This window comes from Falco cherrug, chromosome 19 (genome assembly GCF_023634085.1).
Source record: "Falco cherrug isolate bFalChe1 chromosome 19, bFalChe1.pri, whole genome shotgun sequence".
NCBI lineage: Eukaryota > Metazoa > Chordata > Aves > Falconiformes > Falconidae > Falco > Falco cherrug.
In genome coordinates, this window is record NC_073715.1 from 1,562,617 (window position 1) to 1,583,566 (window position 20,950).

General features: G+C 47.0%; 1 protein-coding gene across 1 annotated transcript; it reads left to right on the plus strand.

Annotated features, from left to right (window-relative positions):
- Positions 1 to 56: 56 nt before the first annotated feature.
- Positions 57 to 20,733, plus strand: COPA (COPI coat complex subunit alpha). The gene is made up of 33 exons (XM_055696931.1): positions 57 to 179; positions 364 to 477; positions 979 to 1,052; positions 1,376 to 1,456; positions 1,752 to 1,828; positions 2,223 to 2,332; positions 6,131 to 6,240; positions 6,834 to 6,933; positions 7,519 to 7,654; positions 8,100 to 8,182; positions 8,755 to 8,905; positions 9,320 to 9,386; positions 9,504 to 9,579; positions 11,620 to 11,702; positions 12,686 to 12,825; positions 13,732 to 13,817; positions 14,207 to 14,345; positions 14,697 to 14,859; positions 14,960 to 15,106; positions 15,381 to 15,570; positions 15,695 to 15,790; positions 16,159 to 16,247; positions 16,488 to 16,611; positions 16,907 to 16,996; positions 17,087 to 17,196; positions 17,377 to 17,454; positions 17,651 to 17,719; positions 17,942 to 18,078; positions 18,682 to 18,868; positions 18,953 to 19,063; positions 19,287 to 19,448; positions 19,549 to 19,743; positions 20,070 to 20,733. Exons 1-33 carry the CDS (start codon positions 140 to 142, stop codon positions 20,127 to 20,129), a joined length of 3,675 nt encoding a protein of 1,224 aa, XP_055552906.1. The 5' UTR covers positions 57 to 139; the 3' UTR covers positions 20,130 to 20,733.
- Positions 20,734 to 20,950: the final 217 nt, after the last annotated feature.

Genomic DNA, 20,950 nt, shown 5'->3' on the forward strand with positions numbered 1-20,950 from the left:
GCCGGAAGCCGCTCTACGCCGCGGGAGGACTGACACTCGATGGTCGGGGGGGGTGGCGGAAGCGGAAGTCAGCTGGGGGCACTTCCGGAGCGCCGACGTGGAGGGCCGGGACCGGTGCTGAGGGCCGGGCCGCAGGGCGATGCTCACCAAATTTGAGACTAAGTCGGCCCGGGTGAAAGGTAGTGGCGGGCCTGGCCTTGGGGCGAGCTGGGAGCCCCTGGGGAGGCCGTGCGGGAGCTCCCACCCACCCCGGGGGCTCCTGAGCGGAGGGGCGGGCGGGCGGCGACCCCCAGGGCCGCTCTGGGCCCCGGGGCTGCCAGGTGCGCGGAGGCCTGGCGGTCACGTCTCTTTGTGCCTCGGCAGGGCTCAGCTTTCACCCTAAGCGGCCGTGGATCCTCACCAGCCTGCACAATGGCGTCATCCAGCTGTGGGATTATCGGATGTGCACCCTCATCGACAAATTTGACGAGCACGACGGTCAGTGGGCTGGTGGGAAGCGTTGGGACCTGGTTGTGGTGGAACACTGGGGTGCAAGAGGAGAAAGGGAGGCTCTGCTGACGTGTTACTGAGGCCTCTGCTTGTTCTACTTGAGCCTCTCGGTTTTAGCCTGTGTGTTTTTTTTTTTTTTTTTTTTTTTTTTTTTTTTTTGTGGCCGGTTTGCTGGCACTGAGCACTGCTTGCACCGGCATAAAGTGAGGAAGAAGTTTTGTTTCTGGAATGAAAATGAATTTGGAAATAAAGATCTGAAGGGTCTGGGTGGTTTGTGATGGGTTGCTGGAGGCATCTTGATGGAAGGGAATGGGTTTGGGAATGGGCTTTCAGTCTGTTGCGTGACTTTTTATTGTTGTTTTGAAGCTCTTAATTTATCAATAGCAGCAGGAGTGAGAAGGAGCATGAATTCTAGTCCTTAAGTAGTGCAAGGGATGGCTCCAACTGTCAGCCACCTTACTGTGTCCAACCTGCTCTTCCTCTTTGTAGGACCTGTTCGAGGTATTGATTTCCACAAACAGCAGCCTCTGTTTGTTTCTGGAGGTGATGATTACAAAATAAAGGTAAAATTTTACCCCTTTAGCTCTTGTTCTCTAATGGGCATCATCCAGGGAAGGCAATGTGCAAAGGAACCGGTTAAAAGATGAGCCAAAAATGTGCGTGGGAGGGAAATAGGGTTTGGAATTGTGATTCTCCAGTTTTAGGGATGTTAGAGTTAACTGCAATGAGGTGAAGCCTCGTTGTAGCTTCGTCGTAGCTGGCATTAGTAACACATTTTAAAATGGAAGAGAAGGGCTTGTAGGTCAACTGAAATGTGAGAATGTACACAAAAAAATCCAGCAGGCAGTGGCACGTACCATCATTGTTATGCTTCTGTGTTGTTCAGGTCTGGAATTACAAATTGCGCCGTTGTCTCTTCACTCTGCTGGGGCACTTGGATTATATCCGCACTACCTTCTTCCACCACGTAAGCTCCTCTCGTACTTACCCCAGTGATGGCTGCCTGCTCCCTTTGTGCGTGAAAGAGAACCTTGTGCTTCCCTGGATGGCAGTTTTTGTAAAAGAAATGGGGCTGGACCTGCTGATGTGAGCTCCGGATATGGTAGCCTTCTGTAGAGGTGTAAGAGGCATTGATTCTGCCTCCACGTTCTTAAATAAGATTTACAAAGGGTCATTCCTGGGGACAGTTGGAAAATGCCACGTTGGGAGGGAATGTCTGGGGTGTCTAACGTTTCATATACAGAATACTTTTCTCTTTTTAGGAATATCCTTGGATCCTGAGTGCTTCTGATGACCAGACCATTCGGGTTTGGAACTGGCAGTCCAGAACTTGTGTTTGGTAAAATCAACGGTTGCTTTAAAAAATAACTACACGATTTGTGCGCGAGCTGTCTTCATCTGTTCTTTTCAAGCCGAAGCCATGCTTAGTTGAAGGAATAGAACTGGCAAAGAGAACTGATCAGTTATGAGTATTTCCATCAGTTTTGTCTTTTGCATATTTATTCTGATGCCACGAGACTTGTATTCATAAATTCACGTGTTGTTTGGTTGAAAATCTGTGGAGGTTAAAATGTGTCAGTGCCAAAGCCTGCAGAGTTACTGGTATCAGAAAGTTGACCCTTGAGTGCTGTCTGTAAGAACAAATAAGAGCCTCTTACTGTTCGTGCAAATTGATAATATTATAATTTTATAATCTTATGTTTAAACGGTATTTTCTGTCCTTTTTGTTGCAGTGTGCTGACAGGACACAACCACTATGTGATGTGTGCCCAGTTTCACCCCTCTGAGGACCTGGTAGTGTCAGCCAGCTTGGATCAGACTGTGCGCGTTTGGGATATTTCTGGTGAGCTGCCCAGATCAAGGGGTGCCCAGTGGCAAAGCCCACTTCAAAACTGCAATTGCTGAAAGCCAAGCGAGACAGGAGAGAGCGGTTCAGATCTGACAGCAGGAAGAGTAGCCTGTTGATTGCAGCAGCCCCAGGCAGAAAATTAAAAATTCTCTATTGACGGGAACCTGTTCCCCTCAGTTTCAGTGAGGTTGTAGGATGTTGGCTGGAAGGGACCTGTGGGCGTCATCCAGTCTGCTCTTTTCCTTGGAGCAAGTCTTCTGCGACAGTAGGCGAGGTGAGCTGTAGCTTTGTGCAGCCAGAAAAACCGCTAAAGATGGAGATTCTGCAACGTAATCTCCCAGTCTGGTTGTAGAGCCAATATAGGCAACGAATATTGCTGTCAGAAGGGACGTAGTGTTGTCAACTGATCAGCTTTGCAGATGTGCCAGGCTTGTAGGAGGATTTTAGAAATATCTGGATCACCTTTATCCCCTTGAAAAAGTCCTGGAGGCAGCAAGAAGTCATTTGTTCTGAGAGAAAGATAAAAAGGCTTCGGTCTGGATTGCAAAAAGGGTTTTGGGTTTTTAGGGTGGTTTTTTTTTTTTTTTAGGGAGTTAGGTTGTGGGTGGTGACAGGAAGATGATAGTAGGAATTCTTTCATCTATTTCAGTCTGCTTGTCTGTTTTGTAAAATGAAGCATGGCCTAAAGATCAAAGCAGGAGCTGCAAGTCAAAACTGAAGTACTTCACCGGTATCTTAGCTATTTCTTAGTTACAGCTAGGCCACAGGGTGACTGGAATGAAATATGATCCCTAAATGAAAAAGCTAGAAATAAAGAAAATATGAGATGGGGGGCAAGAGACTGGTGGGAGGCAGGTGGGGGCAGTACTGGTGGTGTTACAGCATAAACTGTTCTAGAGACAGACTTTGTCTGACCTGCCGCTCTCGCCATTGCAGCTTTGGTTGGGCACACTGCGTTGTTTGTGGTACACGCTCAGACATGGCCAGCTGTGTCAACAGTAGGGGCTGGGGACAGGATATCCTGGTTATTTAAAACCTGTCCCCCTCTCTGTACTGCCAGCCTGGGGAGTTTAACAGCTATTCTGCCAGTAAGCTTTGCTGCTGCATTCTCCCACAAACACTCTCTCTCAGCAGAGTTCCAGCTGCCAAATTGATTTGGAGATAGTACAGACGTTTTTTCTCAGCTGATATGTGATGAGGGGTTTTAGAGACATGCTGAATTATTGACTCAGCTGTCGCTCCAGTCAGACACGACACTACAAGAATACTAGTGCATGGAAAAAACCTACAGAGAGATGAGAAACGGATTCAAAATGCAATTCCGCTCCCCCAGTTTTTCCCCAGAATGACTTACATCCTTAGCAGGATTCTGTTCTGGCTCTAGCAGTCTGCTGGGAAGGGTTATTTCCCCATTTTGTCTGACGTCTGTCGTGCACATAATCCTAATTGGAGAGTGCATCATTTGATGTTGAGCTTTAACTTAATTTCTGAGTGCTGCTGTTACCTTGCCGCTTCTGCTGACATCAGGGGGAACTTTTTTTCAGCAGGTTTTGGGATTACGAGCACTGCTTCTTTGAGGCCCTCAGTTAAATGAGTTTAAAGGTCACATTCCAAAATCCTCCTCCCCAAACTGTCAGCCTCAGCAGAGAGTGTGAGGGATGAGGAGTGTGACCCAGGCTGGGCACCCCAGCATGAAGATGGCCCTGTTGTTCCAAATTCCTATATGGATAGCATTCCTTGGTTTGAAACCTGCTGATAAAGGATGTTCGATGCAAAACAAGTTTGCTCAACGTTAATGCTAATGTCCTGAGAGAGACTGTGTGAATGCAGTCAGAATAAGCTTGATTGTATATATTAAAATGCATGAACATTTGTGTTGGATTATTCACCTGTGCTGTGGAATGAAGTCTTTGCTCATGATGCTGATATTAACCTGCAGAAACGACAAAAATCTTCTCTTTTTCTCTGTCTCTTTGTAAGTATTAACCCCTGAGGAGGTTGTTAGTGGTCCTACCCTGATCAGAGTGCTCTAACATCACACACCAACTCCTGTTTAACCTTACTCGTGGTTGGCAAATAGCAGTGTCTGATGCTTGGCAGGAAACTTCTTTATTCTGTCAGGGCTCTGTTTAGTCCATCTGCGTGACCAGCTTAAGAGAGGATCAGCTGAGGGTTTGGGCTGGCAGTGCTGGGAAACCCTGGGACTGGGAGGACTTGAGCTGAGAGCGCCCTGATAGCGTCTGTAGGACCTGGACTGTCTCTCCCTGAGCACCCTCAGTGGATGTCTGTTGGTGGCTGGCAAAACCTTTGGTACAACTTCAGCTTCCACTGGGGTTCTCTAATTGCTCACTGAACGTGGATGGATTACAGGACAGGAAGGAACTCGAGCTGAGCAATGAAAGAGTCTGTACCCAAGAGCCATCTTTAGTTTCCATTGAAGGAGAGAGTAGAGCAAAAGAATTTTCAAAGGACCGTCTGTCATCTTCCTTCTCTCCTAATTTGCAACTTGTTATTCACAGTTAGCATGTTTCCCTTTTACTCTGGTTATTTTCATATCTGTTCTCCTGAGTGCTCGTGTGCATGTTGAGCTGAGTCTCCTTTACAGGTTTGGGATTTTTTTTTTTAACAGCTGTCCTCAGAATGCCTAGTATCTGCCTTTCTGCTACATGTCCCTTTTCTAGCCCTGCTCCCTCCCCAGAGCAACACAAGAGGCTGGTGTGTTCTGTGAGTGTCCTGCCTTCCCTCTCGATTTGTGCAGTTACGCCAGAAATTTTCCACTTGTCTCCCAGTCCCGTTTCACTGGCTTGTCAAAGGCTCAAGTATTTTCTCTTCCAAAAGAAGAGAAAATGTTTCTTCGCTCATCTTTCTTGGGTTACATGCTTTATTCCTCCTTTCTGGGGTACTTTGTTAGAAGTATCTACTCAGCCATTCGGGTCCTTCACCGTTACCCATCTCTATGTGCACCTTACTCAGAGCATTTGTGCTTTGCTCTGAGACGCTGCTTAACGCGTTGGTTTCATTAGACTACGCCAGAGAGGTTATTGGGCTGTTAATCCATGAGGAATTTGGGAATCAGAATTGCAGCAAGAAAATAATTTTTGTCTTCAGTATTGTTTGTTTTCTTCTTATACTTCCCTCTCTGCTGGCATCCATACCAGTGCAATTCTACTTTCATCCAAGATGTTTTTTTCTTATTCTTGCTAAATTTCATGATAGCATCATTGGGCCAAGTACTTTTAAATAGAAAAGCGTGTTTTGGAGTGTTATATGTGCAGTCTTTTCCTTGTGCACTGCTGGAGGAGGAGCTATTTTCGATTCTCAGTTTCTTTACTGTGTTCTGTTGGGTTTTAGTGAAGGATAGCAGAGGTATCATTTTAGGTCCTGAAAATATTTTGTCGGGGCAGTTTGTCCGAATCCATAACCAAGAGGTCATCAGAGCAGTGTGGGTGGAAGCCCCCTGAAAGGTGCAAGCTCAGATTAGCTGAGGGGTGAGAGGGGGAGAAATGGGAATGTGTCAGTCCTTCTTTGCTGAGGTGCTGCTGTCTGTGAGGCGATCCTTCCTATGATTTGCTGCATTGCAGACTTTCCTTTTGGTGTGTCTCATCTGAGCTCGTGCATTTGGAGGAAGTGGAAGGGAGTCCTGGGTGTTCCTCGCTGTCTTTCCAGTTCTCATCTGAAGATGTGTGTAAACAGCACAGGAGAGTGCTCCACTTGTTAAATTAGAAACATTGTCTTGATAATACAATTTTTGCTTCCTCCACCCCTGCTTCTCCTTCCTCTTTGTTCCACAAGGCCTAAGGAAGAAAAACCTGTCCCCTGGAGCTGTGGAATCGGATGTCAGGGGAATAACGGGGGTGGATTTGTTCGGGACAACAGATGCGGTTGTGAAGCACGTTCTTGAGGTACAGAGTCAACGTGTGTGTGCAGTACAGTCTTTTCAGATTTATTTAATGAAAACTCTGTGGTGTAAATGATCCTCTAAACCCCCAGAAAAATAGCAGAGCAATAAAGAGTTGAAACACCTGACTCTGCTCTATGGAGTTATATGCCCTTGTAGATTATGGCATAACTTTTTCTGGAGTTTAAAATCTGGAGATGTTTGCACTGTAACCAAACAAAGATGGTTTTCTCTGTACAGCCAAAAGCTCAGTTAAATAGCAGATGTTATTACCTTGTGTTACTGGAAGCAACAGAGGCGATTATGGTAGAGACAGCCTTCTGCAGCAGCTTGTTAAAGCTGGGAAGCAGCGCTGCTCTGCTGCTGAGCTTCAGCTTTGCTCTACTGGTGAAGAACAGTATCCGCAAGGCTTATTATTGTGGGCATCTATAATCTTACTATCTGTAAGCGTCTGGTACGAGCAGCGTGGTGTATAAAAACAGAGAAAGCTGTGTCTTGGCAAGCCTGCCTGCGGTCTCTGTTGCTTCGTCCTTCCTTTGCTCGTTCCGTTCAGCCACCAAATTGCTTCAAGTGACTGTTTTCTTTTTTTGCCTGTAGGGCCATGATCGTGGGGTGAACTGGGCCGCCTTCCACCCTACAATGCCACTTATTGTGTCGGGAGCTGATGATCGGCAGGTGAAGATCTGGCGGATGAATGGTAAGAGCATTCTCTAGGGGGAGCCCACAGGGAGAAGGGAGTTAAGAGTTGAAATTTATGTTTGGACATCTGTAGGCTGAACCTTGGAGGTAATTTACACTTTGCAAACATGTCTGTATAGTAGAGTGGTGAATAATCCCAAGCGACATTGGCTTTTGCAATTTGAGGAGAGCTCAGTTCTCTGGCAAACGCTTCTTTTGGTATGTACACATTGCTGAGCAGAGGCTTGTAGGAGTAGAAAAACTTGACTCTGAAGTTTTTTTGAATATGCACCGATGGAATAAGAAAGGGAGATGACTTGAAAGCTAGAAGCCCTCTGTTGGGGATGGTTGTGCTTTTGTCAGCTCAGTCCAGCTCAACTATATACAATTCTTAGCAGCTCTTTAGTAATCTGGCCTAGCTGCCTCTGTCGGGTGGGCTGTGCTAGTGGTTAGAGAGAGATCATAAATGAAAATGGCAGAGAATGGTTAGTAACTAGTGGCTGATGCAGTTTGCTTTGTAATGAAGTGCTTGCTATACTTCTGCTGTGGCAGAGTTTTACCTGTTTAAGCATTATTTTCCTCATTCTTTTCCACTTCTGGTTAGAATCGAAGGCCTGGGAGGTTGACACTTGCCGGGGGCATTACAACAACGTCTCGTGCGCTGTCTTTCACCCACGGCAGGAACTAATCCTCAGCAATTCAGAAGACAAGAGCATCCGTGTCTGGGATATGTCTAAACGGTTAGTGCGTGTCAGGCATCTGACTCAATCTTATTATGACAGTTCTTACACGTATGAAAGACCTACAGTTATTCTTAGAGAAACTGAACACTCGCAGTTCTTAAAACATCAGTGCTAGCGTTTGAAAACTTGTGAGCGAGAAGTCATGTTTTTCACATTTTCTGTCCCTTTGAGACACGTTAAGAGCAAGGCTTGTAATTGTCTGAAAGCCAGTGGGAGAGGGCTGACTTGTCTAGTGATGCTGCTGCTGAAAATATGTTAAATGAGAATATATTATTTGACAGAAGGCTTTGAATACAGTGTTTTGAACTCTCAGTGGATTCCTTGTGCTGAATGCTAGGGATAGTCTCTGTGGCAAAGCTTAGGGTCTTCGTTTTGAGAACTGAAGTTTGCACCAAGGTTTCCATTTAGTTTATATTCCTTATTCCTTCTGTTGCGTGTTTAGCACGGGAGTCCAGACCTTTCGGCGTGATCACGATCGCTTTTGGGTATTAGCTGCTCATCCCAACCTCAACCTCTTTGCTGCAGGTAAAAAAAAAAACAACGCCTACTTGGTGTCTGGCAGGTTGCTTTGAAGAGAAAATGTATTCCATATAGAAATCCGTATAGGATTTGCCTTTTTTTAGAACACTTTGCAGAACACACTGAAGTGCAGATGCTTTTATTGAATGTATCATAGGGAAAAGATCCTTTAGTGGAACAGAATCACATTGTATCAGCTCTAGTTCAAAGCTAGAAGAAGATAGCCTCTGCATTAAGTAGCTAAATGCTCTAAGGCTGAAGGGATGGGACAGATCCTAGGGGAACCCACGCTGGAGTATTAATACTTACAGAAACGCGTGAGAGTGAAGCAAAGTATTTCTAGAAGAGTTTCAGAGCTTAGATTTATTAGGAAACCCAGAGTGGGGTGTGTGAGCCCTTAGGAAAGAAGTGGAATCACTTAATTCGGTCAGGCCGAGGAGTAGCAGGTAGGGCTGGCAGTCACTGGTTATGAGTTTTGTTGGCTCTTGGTTTGAAGGGTTCGGTAATGTCATCTCCTTAATGAGGAAAACCCACAAGATTTCCTTCCCATGTTTGAGTTCTCGTGTGCTTTTTCTCAGGCCACGACGGTGGAATGATTGTGTTCAAACTGGAGCGTGAGAGGCCTGCGTATGCTGTGCATGGCAACATGCTGTATTATGTGAAGGACCGTTTTCTCCGCCAGCTTGATTTCAACAGTTCAAAAGACGTCGCTGTCATGCAGCTGCGAAGGTAGGAGATGGGTGCTCGTCACCTTACAAGAGGCGTTGCCAGTATCTTGAATCCCTTAGTAGTTTCTCGCTTACAGATATATCGTGTTGTTGTGGTCACATACCTCAGTTTCAGTTGACTTTTCGGTCAGATGAACTTAGGAAGCCTACAAGAAGTTTTTGGGGGTCAGTTTATATCTGCATAGATAGAAAGGGTTTTTTTAATTAGTTTTACGTTTCAAACTGAAATGGCAGCTCTTTCATTTATGAAACACTGATGTTCTTACAGTGTTTCCAAGCTGTTTTGATTCAGGAAAATAATTAAATTTTCTGGTAGTCAATATATTTCAGAAAAAGTGTTTATCAGAAGATGACTTTTGGTAGAAATAGCCTTGGTCCACTCTAATTTTCTCCTTCCTCCATGACTTTTTTTCAGTGGTTCCAAGTTCCCTGTGTTCAATATGTCATACAACCCAGCTGAGAACGCTGTCCTTCTCTGCACAGTAAGTCAGTTTTGCTGATTTCTTAGCACATAATGTGCTAAAAAACTTTCCTCAAGGCTGTGAAGGTTGGTTCTGTGAAATCCTATCTCAAAATGGGTTTTTCCCCCTTCTCTGCAGAGAGCCAGCAACTTAGAGAACAGTACTTACGACCTATACACCATTCCCAAGGATGCAGACTCCCAGAATCCGGATGGTAGGCACTTCTTATTTCACATTAATCCTTGCGAGTGTTTGCTGCTGTGTAGCTGTCCCCTCCCCCACTCTCCAACTGTGTGTATGTTACATATAAAAAAGCTTCATTTCTCTAAGCCTCTCTTGTTGGAGTCTTTCTCTGTGTTTCCCAGTGCCCCTGCAGCACACATCATTTGGCAGGCTTCCTGCTCACTATATCACACTACACTGACTTGAAAAATTCATGTTCATCCCAAACTTTTACTGCTACAAATATATATTTTATAATTTCGTTATTAGGAACTTTCTGTTTTCCCTTTTGACGCAGCAGGCAGCCTTCCTGGCTTGTCAACAGAGATGGATTTTAACCAGATATGTTTGGTTCTAAGAGGTTTTATACTCTGAAAAGTGGCTGTAAAATGACAATGCCAGGGTGCCAGCAGTCATTCTTCCTCTCGGCAAATTCCAGATCAGTTTTGTGCAATTTACAAGTCAAAAGATGATTTAGAATTATTTTTTTTTCCTTTCTCCTAACTATGAATTTCATTTGGGATCTGAAACTCCAGCTGGTTCCTCCTGCCTCTGTCGTCACAGCAGTAAAGATTTTAAAATGAGTGGGAGTGATGAATGAGTTATTCTGGAATCCAGCTCACTTGTTCATAGATTTATTGATTTCTGTGGGTCTAATGAAGGGAGGATTTCTTTGCTGAGTACAGTCAGCATGTGTATTAGAAGAGAGGAGGAGAAAGGGAGTTTTTTAGTAACTCTGTCTAGATTAAATGTTACGGAATATGTTTCAAATACTTAGTTTGATTGAAATGTTTAAAGCTGACTTGTGTGGGGGCACCCAGCTTTTAACTGTTTTAAGTGAGGAAAGAGGATATTCTTCTTCCAGAGAAAGGAATGTCAAGGCTTCAGGAAAACCATACACTTCTAGTGCATTTTCAAGAATAGTGTAAAATTCTACTGGTTGATAAGTATCTTCTCCAGCAAGCTGCTAGGCATGCAACCTTCTGATGATTTCCCAGGGCTATATTGTAGGTATTTAAGAGGTGCCTTGGAATCGTCGTCCTCATGTCCTTCAGATTATTTACCTGACCAGGAAGCTAAGCTTTCTTATCACTCTTTAACAGTCTTCTGGGTAATATATTTCAAACGTTTTTTGCCTGATCTACAGTCAGTGATAAAGGCTTCAAGCCAGTAAAAACGCCAAGTTTTGGGCATTCAGAAGAACAGGTGGAGTTGCCATTGGAAAACCCTGAGTGGAGCAGGGATTTGAATTCAGACAAGTCTTTCTTGTGTTGGGTAGTAAATGAGGGCTGAGGGGTGAGGCAGTTGTGTTTAAGTCACCATTTGTCAGGATGTAAATCTGCCGCAGATGGCTCTATGCTTGGTGTAGTGTGTGTGTCTCCAAAAACGCTCGTGTTGAGCAGCGGGACCGGCGAGAACAGGCTGAGAACTAAAGAAGATTTTATTTTACCAAAACAGCAGCCGCTCTGTCTCTTCATTTCTCTGTTCCCTTCTGCTGCTGCAAAAAGCCTTCTCCACATCCGAAGCCCATCCTGCAGCACTGTTCTTTCTGTGCTGTCTGACACGCTGTGTTTGTATTAGCATTTTAGAACTGGGAGAACAGCTGCGTGCTGGGGAGAGCGCAGCCTTTCTCCTCCAGCTCGTTATATCGGTTTACAGGGGGGAGAGAGAAGGGGGGCTTACATTGAAGCCGGGACCCTCGCTGCTCGGTTCGTTTGGCCAGCAAGGCTCTGCTCGTTAGCTTGACAGACGGTGCTGTCGCCCAGGATGGCCCGCTTCAGCGCCAAGCAGTGGCACTGGCGTTCCAGCCAGCCACTTGTGCCTTGGCTGGAGAGAAGGGCTGGCGCTGGCCACGCTGAGATCTGAAAGGACATGGGGGGAGGAAACGAGTCTTGTGCATAGCCTCAGGTTAAACATGAACGAGTAGGAGGCAGCTCCAACAGCCAAGATGGGATCAAACAAGACTGACTAATGTGTTGCCGTAAGAGCCTGCCAGAGGTTTTATTCACTGCCTGCGTTTTGCTCTTCCTAGCCCCTGAAGGGAAACGCTCCTCCGGGCTCACAGCTGTGTGGGTAGCTCGTAACCGCTTTGCAGTCCTGGATCGCATGCACTCGGTAAGGGGACAAGCTTAATAGGGTCATCTTTTTAACGGGGTATGCTGCCATTTGGAAGCATGCAGATGGAAAGCGGGGAGGTTGGGTTAACGGAATTATTGGAGATCCAAGTAGACTGGCAAAGCTTTGTCAGTAGAGAGTGGGCTGCAGACGTACACAAAGAAATGTAATACAGTGGAAATGTAATGAGTTGAAATGTTATTTAACTTTAACGGTAAGTCTCAGCTCAGCGGCTGGAAGCCTGCTACAGCAGGTGACTTCAGGAATGAAAACGGGCTGGAACAGGACTGTGGAACCACCCAGGTTGCTTTCACAGCATGCAAGTAATGGGGAAATGGTGAAAATACAGGTTAGATTTTTAATAAAGCTCTTTGTTCTCGCTTGTGGAGTGCAGTAGGAGAAAGGAGGAGGAAAGACAGTCACGGAAAGTTTTCCCTGCTTGGATTTATTTCATGTGAAGGGAAATTAAGTCTTGCTCTTTGTCCCGTGCAGGGTATTGTAATTTATTTATTTTTGTTTTTTTTAAATTCACAGTGTTTTTTGGCTTAGTAGTTTCAAGTTTATTTCATGGGTATTCTGTTACTTCTCCCTGCCTTCCCCTTCTCCACTTGCCGCTTCTCCCCTCTCAACTTCCTCATTTCCTTTTTCTATCTACACTGTGTTCTCTCTCACTTCTCCCTAATATTTACTTTGTTCATATGCTCATTGTAGAGAGAACTTGCAAACTGTATCAGCCAGCTAGTAATGACGGCAGTGGGGCTGAAACAAAGCATACACTCTGTCTGCACCTGGCAAACTTGTGGTTGGGTTTTCTAGCAGGATGAAGTCTGATCCTGCCATTAGCAAGGCTGCGTCTCTTATTTTGGCCTCTTGTCACTCGGGTTCAGCTATACAAAAAATCTGAGTTAAAATAATCCTGAATTCCTTTGTGTAATCTACCTAACTTGCCCTGTGCTGTTACATTTCCTCTCACCAAATGGCAGATCCTAATCAAAAACCTGAAGAATGAGATCACGAAGAAGGTGCAGGTGCCGAACTGTGATGAGATTTTCTATGCTGGCACGGGGAACCTGTTACTGAGAGATGCAGACTCCATCACCCTCTTTGACGTGCAGCAGAAGCGGTAAGATCCAGTCTGCTGGGAAAAGTTTTAATATCGTAATCCTGCTGGCGTATGCCCTCTGGGGACAAGTAATAGCTATTAATGCACTCCAGAATTTAGCATCAGCTGCAGGCTGCGTCAGATTGATCCAAACCACGGCTAACAACTGTTACGAAGAGCAGAATGTAAACATAGCCAAGGTGCAATTTATGCTGCAGGCATGGTGCCATTGATCACAGGGAGATGTGTGCCATACCCTTGTAAATCCTGTGACTACAGAATCGGGGGCTATAAAAGTGAAGAGAAATCAAAAAACCCAAACTCAATCAAGCTAAGCTTGCCTGATGTCTTGTCCCTTAGGTTTTATATCGGCTCAAAATGCTCTTTTGGCAGCATGTTTGTGCTGGTATATGTGTTGCTAGCCACAAAGAAATGGGCAAGGAGTTGGTGCTTTTGGCTATCTCTGTAGGCTTGAGAAGGTTCTGGATTATCTGCAAATAGATACGGTGTATGTTGATTGCGTATGTCCCAGAATTTGCCTCGTTTCCTAATTTGTATGCCTTTGTCTTTCTAGTATTGTTGGGAAAATTACAAGTGAATTAAACAATGCAGATGTTGCTTGGAAAGACCTTATTTCCCTCGTTCTGTTAAACCTACCCCTAAAAGCCCCTCAGGTTTCTAGGTTTGGAAGTCAGTTGTCACTCAGATACATTTGTTATTGCACAGGTATGGAGAGAGGTTTGTTTTGCTGCACTGGGCTGCAGAGTCACTCAGTTCTACCTTATGATTTTATAGTCCAGAATGGCAAAAAGGGGCTTCAGAGCATCTGTAAATTGGGTTGGGGCTATTGGGCACGGGTAGTTACCATACAGAGCTTGCTGTGGAGGGGTGTTGTTCACCTCTGATGTCATCACTGTCCTTTGCCAGAACTCTGGCCTCGGTGAAGATCTCCAAGGTGAAATACGTCATCTGGTCGGCTGACATGTCCCACGTAGCTCTGCTTGCTAAGCACGGTAAGCATCGGCGGGGTGCAGCGTTTCTCCTGGATCCTGGTGCACGCTAGCTCCTTCCTTGGTTGGGAGCAGAGTCTCTGCTAGAGAAACCATTCCGCGGCTGACGACACTCACAGTGTGGGCCCTGCCGCTTTGTCTCTCCAGCAAAAACCTTTCTGTAAGCTTGTGAAACAGAGAGTTTCTTGTACTCCTCAGAATGATCCAGCTGATCTTTCATAAAGCAAAGGCAGATGGTGACAGTTTACTTGTGGTTGCCATCATCCACTTAGTGTCTGACACAATATAGTTCCTGTTACTGGGACTATGGAAGAGAGAAGCACATAGTTCAGAGGCAGACGTTTAACAGTAGAGGGTTCCCTAACCTTACTTCTTTCGGCTTTCCCCTCCAGCCATCATGATTTGCAACAGAAAGCTGGAATCGCTGTGTAACATCCATGAAAACATCCGTGTTAAGAGCGGTGCCTGGGATGAGAGTGGTGTTTTCATCTATACCACCAGCAATCACATCAAATATGCTGTCACCACAGGGTAAGTCTGGGGGTCGTGTGCCGAGTCATTGAGCTGGCAGGCCTTGTGCAGACTGCCACAGGTTTTTCTTTGGCAGACACCAAAGCTGGTTTTTGTGAAACGACACTTTTATTACAGCGTGGACGTACCCAAAGAGAGCTAGAGCTAAATACTTGTGTTTGGTTGCTTACCCTGCGCACTGGCGTTTCATCGCTGGGCTGGATGGCTGCGGTGTTCATCTGGTTGAGGCTTGCTTTTATAATATGGGTTGAAGTAACATGCAGAGTGTTGAGCCTCCTTTGAGACAGGGAACGTAGTCATACAGATGCGTTGTGTTGGCACTTGTCACGTGTGTGCTGCGTGTCGGCATAGGGATCATGGAATTATCCGTACCCTGGACCTGCCCATCTACGTTACCCGTGTGAAGGGGAACAACGTGTACTGCCTGGACAGAGAGTGCCGCCCCAGGGTCCTCACCATTGATCCCACCGAATTCAAATTCAAGCTGGCATTGATCAACAGAAAGTATGATGAGGTGAGGAGACGGGAGAAACCCTGCACTCCTCCTTGACGTGTACCTGAGGGTAAAAAAGGGACCTTTTGGCAGCTCGAATGCCTGGGCCTTTTCTTTGCAGGTGCTGCACATGGTGAGGAATGCTAAGCTTGTGGGCCAGTCTATCATTGCCTACCTGCAGAAGAAGGGCTACCCAGAGGTGGCCCTGCACTTTGTCAAGGATGAGAAGACCCGTTTCAGCCTGGCACTGGAGTGTGGCAACATTGAGGTGAGGTGGCGGGTGGTGCTGTGAGAAAGGCATGTCCTTTGGGGCATCGCTTCCTTTCTGTTGCCAGGAGGAGGAGGATTGGGAAGAAGTATTAGCTGGGAGTGATAGAGCTGAGGATGACAGCAACCTGAGGTGTAGGCCTTCAGCTGGGGCCGTGATTTAGTGCAGCGATCCTTGTGATCCCATGTTTTCCATCACTGGCATTATCAACAGAAGCCTGCAGAGAAAACTGCTTTCTGCAAAGCCTTTGTAACCATCTCGGTTCTCTTGTTAGATTGCTCTGGAAGCAGCCAAAGCTCTGGATGACAAGAATTGCTGGGAGAAACTGGGAGAAGTGGCACTGCTGCAGGGCAATCACCAGATTGTGGAGATGTGCTACCAGCGCACCAAGAACTTCGATAGGCTCTCCTTCCTCTATCTCATCACTGGCAACCTGGAGAAGCTTCGGAAGATGATGAAGATAGGTGAGTGCCAGGGTGGTGGCAAAGAAGAATGAGGTTAAGAGGATCTGAGTGTCATTCCCAGAGGGAATGAGTGGCTTGGGGGCCAAGAACAGCAAAGCTATCAACTTTTTTTCTTCTGGTTTAGCTGAGATCCGTAAAGATATGAGTGGCCACTACCAGAATGCCTTGTATCTAGGAGACGTGGCAGAGAGAGTGAGGATCCTGAAGAACTGTGGGCAAAGTGAGTAATATCAGACTAACATACGTCCCTGTGGAGAGAAGCTAGAGAGGTTGTTGAGATGAACAGGAACTTTTGGAAGCAGATCCGTGTAATCCCTTACCTAAGAAACTGAGTCAGATGAGCAGAAAGTAACCCAAGAGCTAGAATACTACCTAGGAGACCTGGATCAACTGTAGAGCATATTCAAATGTGTCGTTGCCTGCACATTCTAGTCCTAAATCCAGTGACACCCTAAAGGTGTGATTCTACACCTTGAGATACTGCTCATCTTTCCTTTGTGACAGTGTGGCTGTGTGTGCTGGTGTGTAAAGTTTTCTTTTTCTAGGCAACGAAGAACCTGCGCTTATGTTCGTTACATCTCATTTCAGAGTCCCTGGCCTATCTCACGGCTGCAACTCATGGTCTGGATGAGGAAGCTGAAAGCCTGAAGGAAACATTTGATCCTGAAAAGGAAACGGTTAGCGAACTGACTAATGCTTCCTGAAGTGGGAAGTATTATAGAGTTTGGGAAGAAGGTGACAGTGGGATCTGGTGTTAGTGTGACTGGCTAGGCAGCTCCTTTCTGGCAGGGAGGAACCAGCTCTGTTCCAGTCGCTGCTTATCAGCCTTGAGACTGTCTGTGCTTGAGACTGTGCTGCTTGGAGGTAGTAGGTCAAAGAATGGTGTTGTCCTTATGTGGCCTTTGTTTTCTGCTCAGGTCCCAGAAATTGATCACAATGCAAAGCTGCTGCAGCCTCCTGCTCCCGTCATGCCTCTGGATACCAACTGGCCCTTGCTGACTGTCTCCAAGGGGTTCTTCGAAGGAACCATTGCTAGCAAAGGTATTGCTTTGTGCCTGGAAAGTTGCATTAAGCTGGGATATGCAGAATGGAGATACTTGTTTCCGTGGCTCCTGAACTGTTGCCGTTAATCTCTGAGCTGTTGTGTGTTAGTAGCAGTTAGTTGGAATCCAGCTTGGGATTTACACCACCTTTGGCAGATCTTTCAGATCTTTGGCCTTCTAGCACAGGATGGGACTTGACAATTGGAGGGGAGGGTGCTGGCTTGACATCATTCTTCACTTAACACCTGACCTGCTCAGAGGTGAATAAATGAAGGATCCTGCCCTTTTTGCAGGCAAAGGGGGTGCCTTGGCTGCTGATATTGATATCGACACTGTTGGCACCGAAGGCTGGGGAGAAGATGCAGAGTTGCAGCTGGATGAAGGTGGGTGAATCTATGAGTTTTTCTTGCAGAAGTGTAAGTGTGTGCCTGTGTAAGAGCTCTGACTATTTCCCCCCTGCTGCCTCCATGCAGATGGCTTTGTGGATGCTGGAGAGGGCTTTGGAGAGGAAGGACTAGGTAAAGGACAGGAAGAAGGAGGTGGATGGGAAGTTGAAGAAGATTTGGATCTTCCCCCTGAACTGGTAGGAGGCTTCTTAAGTAGCCCAGCGTAGTTACTTGGGAAGGCAATGACAGCTTGTGGTGATGGTGGAAATGTGTTCTGGGCTTCTTCAGAGACTTGGTCACGACCGCTGTGGCCAGCTCTGATTTCATTTGGGTGCTAGAAACTTCCACACTGATCATAGTGCTGTGTGTTCCCCCAGGATGTTCCTGCAGGTCCTGCAGGAACAGCAGAGGATGGATTCTTTGTGCCACCCACCAAGGGCACCAGCCCAGCTCAGGTAATGGCACAAGTCTTTGCCTTTCTCAGAAGCTTTCTGCTTTGCTGCTGCTTCTTTTGGGTTCAGTCCTTGTTAGCACTCATCTGTGAGCACAAAGTAGGAACTTTAAGGGGAGTTAGGGGTGATGAGAGTAGGTAAGACAGATGTGTGCACGTACACAGTTCCTCTTGTGTATGTTTCCCTTCTGTTCTTGTAGGTGTGGTGTAACAATTCTCAGCTTCCTGTTGACCACGTTCTGGCAGGCTCCTTTGAGACAGCAATGAGAGTAAGTTTCCCCTGGAGTTCCTAGGGAACAGGCCCCTTTGTCCCCATGTATTTTTGTCTCTGATCTAGTCTCAAGCTTCATTTTATGTCCTTTTGTGAATAATTTTGTGCATTGTTTTCTCTGAGTATAAAATAAGAGGTGCTGTGAACCCAAGTGATAGCTGTGTGGGTTTTGTACAGCCCTGGACATCTTTTACTCAGCAGATCAATGCTTCTCTTTCAGCTCCTCCATGACCAGGTAGGAGTAACAAACTTCGGTCCCTACAAGCAGCTGTTCCTGCAGACCTATGCCCGTGGCCGTACGACCTACCAAGCCCTGCCATGTCTCCCTACCATGTATGGATACCCACATCGCAACTGGTAAGCAACTGGGTTAGCTCCTTTTCTGTGCTTTTTTCCTTGTGTTGTATACCTCCCAGATCCTCCTTGACAGTTGTAGCCAGAAACGTCCCTCCCACTGTGAAGGGGGGAGCCTTCCTCTTTGCTGGGTATAAACAGGGAGCGTTCTGACTTTACTGGGATTTTTCTGCTGCCTGCTGTTGGATATAAAGATATTAAAGAACTGCTTTCATATGTGGGTTTTTTTTGGTTTTTTTTTAGAGATTAAAACCAGGGGAGGCAGTTGGGATGCTGTGTTTTTTAGCACTAATGCTTCTGCCTCTCACAAAGCTGGTTTGAGGCATCTAGAGAACCACAGGTGTGTTTTTACAGTGGTGCCTGGAAGCCACTGTAGAAAAACGAGCCAGACTTTCCCAGGCTGCACTAATGCAGAGCTGAGCATTGTGGGTGGCAGCATTATGGAAGCACGGATGTCTTTTGTGCTAAGCTAATGGCAAAGAACGACAGCATGGCCCTAGGTCAAAACGTTTCTGACAAGTGGCAGTCGAGCTGACAGTGTGTGTGTTCCTGCTGGCCTCTGCAGTGGTCCCATTTGTACCCCCAACCCCTCTTTGGTCCCCACAGGAAAGAAGCTGGCTTGAAGAATGCCCTCCCTGCCGTCGGACTGAAACTCAACGACCTGATCCAGCGCCTGCAGCTGTGCTACCAGCTCACTACGGCTGGCAAGTTTGAGGAGGCCGTGGAGAAGTTCCGCTCCATCTTGCTCAGCGTGCCCTTGCTGGTGGTGGACAACAAGCAGGAGATTGCTGAGGTGAGGGGCAGACTCTTCCGTCTGCTGCTGGCGTGGCCATGGGGCAGGAGGCTGACTGCCTGCCTCTGTCTCCCTCTCTGAAAGGCTCAGCAGCTGATAGCCATTTGCCGGGAGTATATTGTAGGACTCTCTATGGAGACTGAGCGGAAGAAGCTGCCCAAAGAGACCCTGGAGCAGCAGAAACGAATCTGCGAGGTACAGAAGCTCCGTGAATTTCCTCACTGTGAGGGGGATAAGGGGGAAGTAGCCTTTGGGTTTAAAAAGGTGTTGGGAATCCTGAATTCTGCCATTTCCTTCTTTAAAGCAGGTGTGGCAGTGGTTACCTGGGAGGGGTTTCTTGCAGCATTTTCAGGGCGTCAGTTACTCACGTGGTTGGTAGTGATTGTATCCTTACTTCCCCTCCTTCTGTCCAATGCAGATGGCCGCCTATTTCACCCACTCCAACCTGCAGCCCGTCCACATGATCTTGGTGCTGCGTACAGCTCTCAACCTCTTTTTCAAACTCAAAAACTTCAAGACAGCTGCTACTTTTGCCCGTCGGCTGCTGGAGCTGGGTCCAAAGCCTGAGGTGGCCCAGCAGGTATGTCCCTGAGGTGCACGGGCAGAAATATCTGCCGTGGCAGCCCCTGCTGGGACTGCTTCCTAGCTGCCCGTCTGGTCAATGTGGTTGGTTCTTGCAGACTCGCAAGATCTTGTCAGCATGTGAGAAGAATCCCACTGACACCTACCAGCTCAACTATGACATGCACAATCCCTTTGACATCTGTGCCGCCTCTTACCGACCCATCTATCGTGGCAAACCCGTGGAGAAGTGTCCACTCAGTGGAGCCTGCTACTGTCCCGAGTTCCATGGGCAGATCTGCCGCGTCACTACAGTAAGGGGGTCTCGACGCCTGTTACCGCCCACTCCTAGCCCGTGGTGTTTCCTTTCAGAATTCCCTTCAGCACCTTCCCCTGTGCTCCCCATAAACTAGCTTGTCATGGGTTGTGGCTCTAGTTGAATATTGGAGGACTTGGCACGTGAGGTGGAGCAGTCTGGGAGTTGTGAAATGCTGTGTAGGTTAAATGCTGCCTTCAGGGACCGACATCGCGGCGATCGGCAGCATGTGTTCTCGAGAACAGGCTAGGCTCTGAACGCTGCACGCAGGGTTGGGCTGTTGCGTTGGTTTTAAGCGTTAATCATCTCCCTTTTATTCCTCAGGTGACAGAGATCGGCAAAGATGTCATCGGGCTGCGGATCAGCCCGCTCCAGTTCCGCTAGGATGTGCCTGTCCTGGGGAGGTGTGAGCTTGGAGGGGAACGGTCCCGTTTCACAGCACAGTGTGCAAACTCGCCTCCCACCATTGCAGCTTTTAGTCTAACCTCCTCACCGTGGCGATGCCTGTGCTGCATCTTACCTGCTTTTCCCCACCCCGGAATGTTGTAGTGAGACTCTTAGGTGCTTCCAAGTAGTAGCAACTTGTGCTTCTGTTTCCACATCCAGCTGATGTGCAGTTTCTATTGTCTCAAGGCAAATCTTTTCCAGATGGTAAAGGGCAGCTCTTGCTGAGCCCTGTTGCTGCACGTAGGAACTGCTTGAGAGGCAGCTGCCTCTTCGACCCTTTAGTGTTAGGCTCCTGGACGAATTGCTCAAAGACCCTGCTGCAGCCTGGACAGCAGGCCGAGCCGAGCCTGGCTCTCCTCGTCAGGATCCGGGGGCCGTGCAGAGCCTGTTCCTGCTCAGGGGCAGCTCTGCTCCCCGCGGAAGTGGCGGGAGAGCAGCTCAGCCTTCAAGTGCTAGTGCTGACTTTTTGTTTTGTTGTCCTAGCAACGTTGCTCGAAATAATCAGCTTCGCTCGTGAATAAAGTGAATTTGACCATCTTGATCTTCCTGTTTTGTAGCTCAGTTGGTCTGACTGAGATAGGTGAGAGATTAGAATTAATTTCTTCTTTTCAATTCCCCCCCCCCCTCTCTTTTGCACTCTTAAGCTGCCAGACTTGGAGGGTTTTGAAGTTCACAGAAAATGGAGGCTGTAGTGCTGAAATAATTTATCAGGCCAGCAGGGGCTGCTTCCGTGAATTATTAGCGTGTAATTGCTGGTG